This window comes from Cryptomeria japonica, chromosome 11 (genome assembly GCF_030272615.1).
Source record: "Cryptomeria japonica chromosome 11, Sugi_1.0, whole genome shotgun sequence".
NCBI classification, from domain to species: Eukaryota; Viridiplantae; Streptophyta; class Pinopsida; order Cupressales; family Cupressaceae; genus Cryptomeria; species Cryptomeria japonica.
The window spans coordinates 179064210-179074921 of record NC_081415.1 but is presented as its reverse complement, the minus strand read 5'-3'; the positions used below and the strand labels follow the sequence as shown (position 1 = coordinate 179074921).

Here is a 10712-nt window from a genome sequence, read left to right as displayed (position 1 = left end):
TACTCGATGGCTTTACCAACGAACAACCAAGACTTTTCCTTCTAATCGGGTCATCAGGGTAAGTGTGAACCACTCTTAGCTGATACTCGATACAACCACTGCATACTCTGGTGACCTCATTTGTGTAAGACTTTCCGATTGGGGTAGGTCTTGTCAATAAGGGAAATTTAAAAAACTGCCATAAACAACCAAACAAATGGACTTAGAGCCAGTCCTTATGTATGTACATGACCACTGGAAGGTCTCAAAAGTGAAAACTGGTTAAGGGCATTCCAACCCTTAGGTGCTCCTACATCATACTCCCCCCAAAACAAAGAAGTCAAGTGACTGCACTCGACAGCAAGGAAAGATCAATGCCTGACTTAACAAAGTCTGATTCAGGGACCCAGGTCACTTTAGAGTTAGGTTTATGCATCCACGTGACCAAATGTTCCATGTAAACCTGTTGTCTAGTCTTCTTGAGAATGCGGGAATCCAACACTTTCTCTACTTGAGGCATGGAAGAAGAAAGTAATGGCAAGTCGGCAAGTGACTATTGAACATTTGAAACTTGCACATCCTCCTTGGGAAATTGCCCCTTGTAGGAAACCAAATCTGCAACATTTAAAATCGGAGACAAAGAAATGTCTGAAGGCAAATCAATTTTATAGACATTAGAGCCATACTTGGCTAAAACTTTACATGGTCCAATTCTTCGCATTTGTTGCTTGTTGGGGATCCCCTTCTAAAGTTGAGCCTTATTCAAATGTACCATCACCAAATCTCCAACTAAAAATTGCACATCTCTCTGTGTGGCATCATCTCTGGCTTTAACTTTTTGTGAAGAATCTTGGAAAACTCACCTGACTTTCTCATGAACCTCCTTCATAGATTGAGCGACATCATCAACTTGACCACTTTTGTGTGATAGATTACCAAGATCTCATAATTCCATAACACCTTGTGGGTGCATACCATACACTAGCTCAAAAGGACTCTTCCCAATAGACCTGTTGACACTGTCATTGTAGGCAAACTTCGCCTGGTGAAGAACCTGATCCCAACTCTGTCCATATTCTTTTGTCAAGCACCCTAAAAGGTTTCTAAGTGTCCTATATATTGACCACCTCTGTTTGACCATCTGTCTCGAGATGATAGGCTAAACCAAAAGACAAGTTATTTCCCAGTCTTTTCCAATGAGTTTTCCAAAAATGTCCAAGGAATTTGACTTCTCTATCTAAAACAATACTAACTGGCAAACCATGGATTCTTATAAACTCTTTGAAAAACAAGTGTGCAATGTGACTAGCATCATGAATAGTTTTACAAGGAACAAAATGTGCCATCTTACTGAATCTGTCAACAACAATAAAAATGCAATCACATCCAAGCTTTGTTTTGGGTAATCCAACAACAAAATCCATACTTACACATTCTCATGGCCTTGTAGGAATAGCTAATGGCTGATAAAGACCAGCATTAGTAGTTGTACCTTTAGCTTTCTGACAAACCATACACTGCTCAACATACCTTCTGATATCCCTCTGCATTCTAGGCCAATAGTAGAACCTTTAAACAAGTTCCAATGTCTTATTAAGGACAAAATGTCCACTCAAACATCCATTGTTCTTTTCTTGGATCAGATTTTCCCTCATCAATCCTTTGGGAATACACAACTGTCGACCTTTAAATAACAAACCATTCTGCAAAGTAAAGTCAACATATTCACTATGAAAGTGATTCTAAAATTCTTGACAAACCTTGTAAATGGCTGCAAAATCTTCATCATTGGGGTACAAATTTTTGAAGTAATCAACTCCAATACTCTGAATCAGCACTCAAAATAGCACCAACTGCTATATTACTTACATCACATTCAATCGAGAAAAACTTATCAAAACTAGGAAGAATGAGTATTGGTTGTGTAGCTACCTTTTGTTTCAAAAGTTCAAACCCTTTGTTAGCTACATTGGTCCACTGAAACTTAGTTGTAACTCCTCCTTTGATGGTATCTAGCATGGGTGCACAAATCTCACTGAACCCTCTCATAAACTTCCAGTAGAACTGAGCCAAACCGTGAAAACTTCTTACTGCACTTGTTGTCTTTGGTGTTGGCCAATTTGAGATGGCTTCCACCTTTGATGTGTCCATCTTCAAATTTCCTCTTGAAACTACAAATCTAAGATAGACAAGTTCTTGCTTCATAAACTCACACTTACCCAAGTTTATTGTTAGTTGTTCATCATACAATTTTTGCAATACAATACTAAGATACTCTAGATGTTCCTCTTTAGTTCTACTGAAAATCAAGATATCATCTAAGTATACAACAACAAATTTACCAATAAAATCTTTAAGAACTTCATTCATGAGACTCATGAATAGACTAGGAGCATTACTAACACCAAATGGCATAACAAGCCACTCATAAAGTCCTTCATTGGTTTTGAAGGTTGTTTTCCATTCATCACCTTCCTTTATCCTGATCTGATGGTATACGCTCTTGAGATCAATCTTAGTGAAGTACTTTGCACCTCCCAAGCAATCCATCAAGTCTTCAATTCTTGGGATAGGAAATCTGTACCTAATAGTGTTTCTATTTATGGCTCTTGAATCTATGCATAGCCTCCATGTTCCCTTTCTTGGGTGCTAATATTGTAGGCACGACACAAGGACTTATGCTCTTCTTTATCAACCCTTGGTCCAACAATTCTTGGACTTGTCTAGCCACTTCCTTGTTCTGTTCAGGGGTCATCTTATAGGTTGCTTTGTTGGGTAATGATGCTCCTGGAATGAAATCAATCTGATGGCTTATGGCTCTAATAGGGGGTAGGGTTGCTGGTGCTCCATCACTTATGACCGCTTTGAAGTTGTCTAGTTTCTGTTGCACTTCATGAGGTATTTGAACCTTCTTTTCTTGCTTTTCTTCCTTTGGTTTCACTATGAGAGCAAACCCCACTCCTTCTCCTTCCTTGAGAGTGTTAATGAACTCTTTTTCACCTACCAGTAACGTATTTGGGCCTTTAGTTTTGCTGCTCTCTCCTTCTTCACTTAAGGACTAAATATGGTATGTAACTCCATCCTTTTGAAAAGAATAAGAGTTCTTTTCTCCATTGTAAATGACCTTTTTGTCAAACTGCCACGGACTACCAAGAAGTAGATGGCAAGCATCCATAGTCAGGATGTCACACAAGACTTTATCCTTATAACTACCTATGTTGAACTCAACCCATGTTTGTTCACTTACTACCACATGCTGGTCCTTGTTGAGCCAAGTGACCCTATATGGATTACTATGTGGAATTCTTTTCAACTTCAGTTTACTTACTGCTTCCTCTAACATAATGTTGTCAGTAGATCCTAAGTCTATCACCACTCTACAAACCTTACCAAGGACCTTGCATTTGATTCTAAACAAAGCTCTTCTTTGAGTTGGTTCTTCTTTGATCGGTTTCTTAATTAGGACTCTTCTCATCATTAAATTTTCTCCATCTTTAGGAGCTAAGCTCACACCTTGTGTCTTGCTGCTTTCTGCATCTTCTTGCGCATATGTCACTCTTCTTTCACTTCCTTGTGATGAAGAAGATTTCTCTGGACATCTATAGGTAGGGTGACCCAACTTTTGGCAATTGTAACACTTCATGGTGGAGAAGTAGTACCCTTTTCCCATTCCACTAGATCTACCTCTTCCTAGGTTGCAAGATGATCCCCTTCCTTTATAGCTACTCTTGTTATGTGAATCCTCACTTTTCTCTATAAGTTTGGACTCTCCTTGGGACCTTTGATCTGCTCCTCTTCCACCAAAACTACCTCTTTTGCTCTACTATCTTTTCCTGTGCCTCTTCCTCTGTTGCTTTGTTCTTGCTTCTTTTTACTCTTTTCCTCCACCTTTAGTGCCAATTGATAGCACTTATGTACGATGTTAGGACTTAACAAACTCAACTCTTGTGAATATTCCATCTCAAGCCATTTAAGTATCTGGCTACCTTGATGCTCTCAATCTCTACCACCTTGGATCTTAGACATAACTTCTGAAATTCCTTAGTGTAGCTGCTCACATCCAAGTCTCTTTGCCTCAAGTTTTGTCTCCTCTTGTGCAACTGGATTTCATAATCTTCAAGGATGTAGGTCTCTTTCACCTTGGCTAACATTCCCTTCCAAGTGGCTATGGGGTTCTTGCCCTCTTTTGCCTCTCTTCTTGGATAAACTTCCACCAAGTCAATGTTGCCCCTCTCAATCTAGATTTGGCCACCTTCACCTTTTGTTCCTCACTGATTCCATCACACTCAAAGTGATTCTCCAATCCCTCTATCCATTCCATGACTACTTCTGGCTCCTTTTTTCCAAAAAAAAGTGGCACTCCTTCTAAAGATTTTCCTCCTAAGGCTTTAATTTATTTAAGGAAAGGTTCTTCAAGAAGAATAGGGTATGGTTAAGGAGTCCTATCCTCTTCTAAAACTTCTTTGCCTTTCCCCTCATTGACCTTGATTGTCACTTTCTAACTTTACTCTTCAACTACGTCTAGTTCGCTCTCCAGTTGTAGTAATCTTTCTCTAAGGAGCCTATTTTCTTCATCTTGGTCTTCCACCTTCTTGGCTAACTCTGCGTTAGTCACCATTCTCAGAATATTTTCTCCTACTGATTCAATGTCTGACATCCACTACTTTCTTCCCAAGTCTAAACTTGTTCTGATACCAATATGATAGGGAGGCTACCTAATTAATCATCAACTAGGCTTCTTTGATGGTTTGCTTCTATCCCTTCCTGGTTTCAAGTCTACTCCTCTAGACTTCTAAGGGCTTCCCTACCACTTGTTTTCTTATCTCACCTTCCTCAAGCTCACAAAGTAAGCTTGCTCACTAAATCCTTGCAGGGGTGTAGGACACACACATTCCTTCTCCCTTTGCAAAACCACCCATCTTGTTTGGTTTAGAAAACTTTCTCCTTTTGGTTATGCAATTTCTCGATTTCAAGCTTGTAGCCTTCTTGATCTTCTTCCACTTCTCAGCAATTTCCTTCCTTTGCAAGTTATCTCCTTCAAATTACTGATACCTAGTCGGACTATCACCAAGCTCGCCTAGGCTCAGTATCCAGAAATGGCAATTGCCATTTCTTGGTTTCCTCCTACTGCTACTCTACTCTTACTGTACATTTTCGGCTCTTCTTGAAGAACTCCAATGGCCGTGTGGATCCCACGGTGGAGGTTCAAGACAGAGCCATATTTACACTGTGAATTCAAAACAAAGAAACAAACAACAAAAAGGAAACTTTAATTACAGAACTGTAATGAAAAATTTAACAGAAACAAGACAGTACAACACTCAGCGATAGAAAACCAAAAAATAGAATTGTATGTATTTCTCTTTTGTTTCCTATAGTATCCAACCAATCGTTGCCTTACAATTAGACTTTTAAAGCTTATCCATCTGTCGTGAAACACAAACGGTTACAAACTAGAGAAAACGGTTTCATAACAGGTCATTGGCATAGCCTCAGAACCTAGCTTCCGATGCCCATTGGTGACTTGCAAGGTTTGCACTTTTCCATTGGGCCTTGGGGTAACAATAAATCCTGGCTTCTAATGGCCGATGACAACACACACACCGCCTCACATTTTCCATCGGGTCATCGAGAAGACTTCAAAACTTGACTTCCGCTGGCCGATGGCAACTCTCCGTGCTTCGCACTTCTTATCGGGTCATCGGTGTAACATCAACACGGGGCTTCCGATGGCCGATGACTTCCCACACTGCTTCACGCTTTCTATCAGGTCGTCAACATACCACCAACACGAGGCTACCGATGTCCGATTGCGACACATACACTGCTTTGCACTTTCCATTGGGTCATCGGGGACACTTCGCAACTGGACTTCCAATGGCCGATGTCAACTTAGCAAGTGAGTCGGTCTCATTGATTTATCAGTGTAGGGTGAAAACCCCTCTTGCCGGTCTCCGATATTCCATCCAACGAACGCGCTCCAAGCCAATGCTAACTCATCGGGTCAACGAGGTAACGTGAAACTCCTCCTTCCAATATCCGATGGCTCCACTCCACGCCTATGCTTCCTCATCGGGTCGTTGGGGTAACATGAAAAAAAACTCCTTCCGATACCCGATGGCTTTACCAACGAACAACCAAGACTTTGCCTTCTTATCGAGTCATCGGGGTAACTGGAAACTACGCTGCCCGATACTTGATAACAACTCTCCAAACACCAGTCGACTTATCGAGTCATCGAGGTAAGTGTGAACCACTCTTAGCCTATACCCGATAGAACCACTCCATACTTTGGCGACCTCATCGGGGCAAGACTTGCTGATTGGGGTAGGACTTGCCGATATGGAAAATTTCAAAAACTGCCATAAACAACTAAACAAATGGACTTAGAGCCAGTCCTTATGTATGTACATGACCACGAAGGTCTCAAAAGCCAAAACTAGCTGAGGGCATTCCAACCCTTAGGTGCACCTGCACCCGTGTGTGCCTGTGCTCTTTTGGCATTCTCTATAGGAGCTCAAATAACCGAACCTGTAAAGGTTCATTCCGAAGATCTTGGAATGCATGTACACCGTTCCGTACACTGTCTAACAGTGAATTTAAGCGTTTTTAGTCATAGTTTCTGCAACATATTCAATTATGACAAACGGTAACAGACGTGATAGTGGGAGATGAAAATATTCCGATTTGGCCACATTAAATAATATACAGACTTACTGGCAAGTGCAAGAGTCCCTCGAGACATTTTCTTCTGCTGACAACATAAAAATACACATTACTTATGATTATCTACTAGCCGACTTCAGAATCTTTTCAGAGGCCAATAGCTGTCCATACGATTAGACCTCAGAGTATTCTGTTTGCTTGCTCCAACATCATCATTCTTTTAATGAATCAGTCGCTGTAATAGATTAACCAACGCTCATAAATTCTGTTCCAGATTGCAGGTGCCTGTTTTATCTCTCAATTTTCTCTGTCAAGACACATAAAATCCAACGCATTCGAGGAACTCTGCTGCCATACAGCTGTCTGTTCAGCTCTACCAAGCGCTGCTTCCTGACAAAAAGGCCCTCTAAATTCTTTGCCTTACTCATTTCCGAAGTAATTCGTTTGCCCAACGGATTTACAGCTTCCTGGTATAACACAGTTTGGGTGCTTTGTTACTGGTTTTGTAGTGCAGTCAGTTGAATGAATTAAGAAAGAGCATGATTGTAAAATACTATTTTCATTGCCCACAATGAATCTTCCCGTTATATTCAGTTGGCGTTCATCTTTCGGTTTGTGCTCATCTGTAGGAGAAAACCCTGAAAGCTCTGTCAGTTTTTCCGGTGAAATGGCTGCATTGTCGCAGCCGCTTGATGAACTCAGTGCTCTAATTCAGAAATATAACGTCATGGGTTCGGAAACCCATTTGTATCAATGGATACATCTCTGGTTCGAATCTCCGGAGGAGTGACATCTGATTCTAACAAAAAGGAAGACGGAGCTCATCCTCGCTGCAACGAGAATAAAAGAAGACGGAGACTAGATTGCTGGAACAATGAGGAAGGAGGAGGAGAGCTCCAGTCTGTTTGTCGGAGGAGCCACAGTTTTTCCCAGAGGCAGCGGCGCAGCGACATGAATCGTTTATTGGAACAAATGCATTCATTGTTGCCAAATCCCACCGCCAAGGTATGACGCTTGCTGTATTATAATGAATGACACTATTTGTGTTTGTTAAAAAAAATTAGATTAGGAAGTTTGCAACTTTTGTTATATTTTTTTTTTCAAACAGATTATTCAAGGTGTTTACATTTAGTTTCTTAGTATAGTTGATTTTAATATCTTTTTAGGTTGGATACTTCATGATGTAATGCTACTTGTGTCTCCACTGCTCCTTGGATGTAATATCCTATCTGCCCACTCCTTTTTAGTATCATCTATCTTCCTGTTTCACATCAAAGTTGATGTGAGCTGGTTCTTATATGAGAAATTAACATTTTTGTTTTCCATTTTGTTTCCATTCCTATATAATTCATTTGTCTATGGTAATGTATGATTGAAATGCTTGATATAGCATTATTTTTTCCTTATCAATTGTTCTGTTCACATGTTTTCTTTGATGATACTAAGATTTTAACAGCTCTTTCATATACCTAAGAAATTTAGGGTTCCAAAGGTAAAACACCAGTGATAGTGTCTAACAGTATGAATGGTAATTTTTTTCAGAAAGAGAAGGCGTCCATTCTAGCAGAGACCATAAGCTACATCGAATCTCTCCAGCAACAGCTGGCCATTTATTCAGGAAGATTTGCAGATACCCAACTGCAAAACCATACAAATACTGATACCGTGAAATGTGAATCTTTGAGCTCCGTGCAAGAAATTCTTCAACGTTCCTCGTCTAGTTCTGTTTGTTTTAGATCTTCTTCACTGCAATACTTAAGCAGCATTTCTAAGGAGGAAAACTTGCTAGTGAACTGCATCGGCACAGACATTTTCATTACAATCAACTGTGCGAATAAGGTGAGCCTCTTGCCTTCAATTATATTTACGGTGGAGTCAAACGGCATACAAGTCGTGGATGTGTTCGTTTCTGCCACAAATGCAAGCGCCTTCCATTTTCTGCTTGTGAAGGTAGTTTCACTTACTCTTCATTCCATTACATAGTTTTAATAACTCAAGGCTTATATCTAAATTTCTCTCTGTTTCTTCCTGACTGTGTAGGCTACCCATATTTTGATTCCTGCAGCCAGAGAAACTTTGCATCTTAGATTAAAGCAACTTATGGATCATTGAATGTGACCTGGAAATGTTGATGAAACCATCGATATATGATAAGTTTTAAGACAGTTTTAAGACAGAAATCGGGAGAGTTCATACGACCAACTATCCATTGACTGACTTTGTATTTTTATAATCAAACAGAACAATGCTGGCGATAACCAAATGTATGCCATGATGTGAGCTACTCTGTGCAGTGGGTTTTCTTGAAGCCTCCCTCTATTCTACCACTCTCCACAGTTCATCAGTATCTGGGAGTGTCCTTGTGTTATAAATCTTTAGTTTTCCGTGCCATGAAATTTATTATTTTAGTGTTGCTCAGGTTCTTTGTTGGTACGGTAATATGTTTTATTTTTAAATTTTTATGGAGGGTTCTTTATTCATAAAGTAGTTCTAGTTATTCAATATGAAACGAGTCTTAGTGAACTGTTTGAATTATAAACATATAGAAAAAACCAGTTGCAATATTTGTTGAGTTTCTTTAAATCGTTTTTTCTCGTAATCATTAGTTTTGCAGTTTTTTATCTTATTTCTATTGAAAATGTTAATTACTTGTAATTTGTTTGAGATAATTTGGATATGGTTTAAATAGAGCCCACAAGAGTTTCCTTGTAACTGAATATCAATAATAGAAGCTATGGGTTTTCCATTGTCTATGATAAATTCTAAAAAGTTTTTTGGATTCAATTTTGTACATTTTAGATCAAAGTTGAATGTGATCCATCATAGAAAAGGAAGAATGAATTAGAATTGTAGATAAACCCTTATAAATAGTGAAGTTGGAGAAATAGATGAATAGAGAAATATAAAATTAATATAAATAAAAATAAAAAGCAATCAAATAAACAAGATTAGAAAAAAGAAAAAAAAACACAAATAATGAAGAATAATGAGAAAAACAAAAAATACAAAAAGAAAGAAAGAGGAAAAAGGAGATTGGAAAAAAGATTAAAAAATAAAAAATCATCAATGACACTACTAATGACATAAATAGGACCCAAATATTAATATTAAACAAGTCCAGAGGATTAGTGACTACAAATGTAAAATTCAAAAATTAGATAAAGAAAGAACATAAAAATATTTATGTAAACAAGGCAGCAAGTTCTTGCCAAATGTTAGTTGATCAATGAAATATAGACAAATGAAGAGTTGCAAAGGTTTGTTTCAATTTATGCAAGAAATGAAAGTATTGAGAATTTTGTAATTTGATTTGAATTACTTTTGAATTACAATTTATAAATAAATTTGGAAAAATTGAAGCTTTAAAAATAACAATGGAGAATGATAATTAATATACTTCACCAAGTTGCAAAGTATCAACTTCACCTTTCTTATTGTTTCTCACTGTTTTGAATAATTATTGTTTTAATAAGCAATATGTTTTAATTTATTAAAACAACTATATAAATTTGACAAAAATCAAGTACAACACATTGTTATGAAATCTATGAAAAATATTTTAAAATTCTAATATTTTCTTATCATAATCATAAACAATGAAAAATTTATACTATATGAGAGAAAGGATTTGATGTAGTAACAAGATTTGTGTAAAAAATATTACTATTGGCAATGATCTCTATAGTAATTCTCTATAGTAAATTCTATTATAACGAACTAAAGATTTTAAGTTAGTAAAACTATTTTATTTTTTACAATTAAAAATATCAATAAAAATATTTTATTTATTTTACCTAAAAATATTTAGAAAAAGGTTATAAATTAATAAACTTATTTTACTTAAAACTATTCAATTTATAATTCTCTTATTTCTTCTGGATTTGATTGTGTATGCAAATTTTTATCATCAATGTTTCAAATCACACTTTGTGATTCATCATGGAGATGATGAATTCTTTTCCATCCTGATGATGAATCACAGAGTCTGATTCCAAACATTAATGATAAAAATTTGCATACACATTCGAATCCAAGAGAAATAAGAGAATTATAGTATGGATTGTGGA

At 37.6% G+C, this 10712-nt stretch overlaps 1 protein-coding gene across 1 annotated transcript; it reads left to right on the top strand.

The window, feature by feature from the left end:
- The first annotated feature begins 7398 nt into the window (after nucleotides 1–7398).
- On the top strand, nucleotides 7399–8757 carry LOC131030581 (transcription factor bHLH62-like). The gene is made up of 3 exons (XM_057961442.2): nucleotides 7399–7650; nucleotides 8188–8595; nucleotides 8686–8757. The coding sequence occupies exons 1-3, from the start codon at nucleotides 7399–7401 to the stop codon at nucleotides 8755–8757; spliced, it is 732 nt and encodes a 243-aa protein (XP_057817425.2).
- The last annotated feature ends 1955 nt before the right edge of the window (nucleotides 8758–10712 follow it).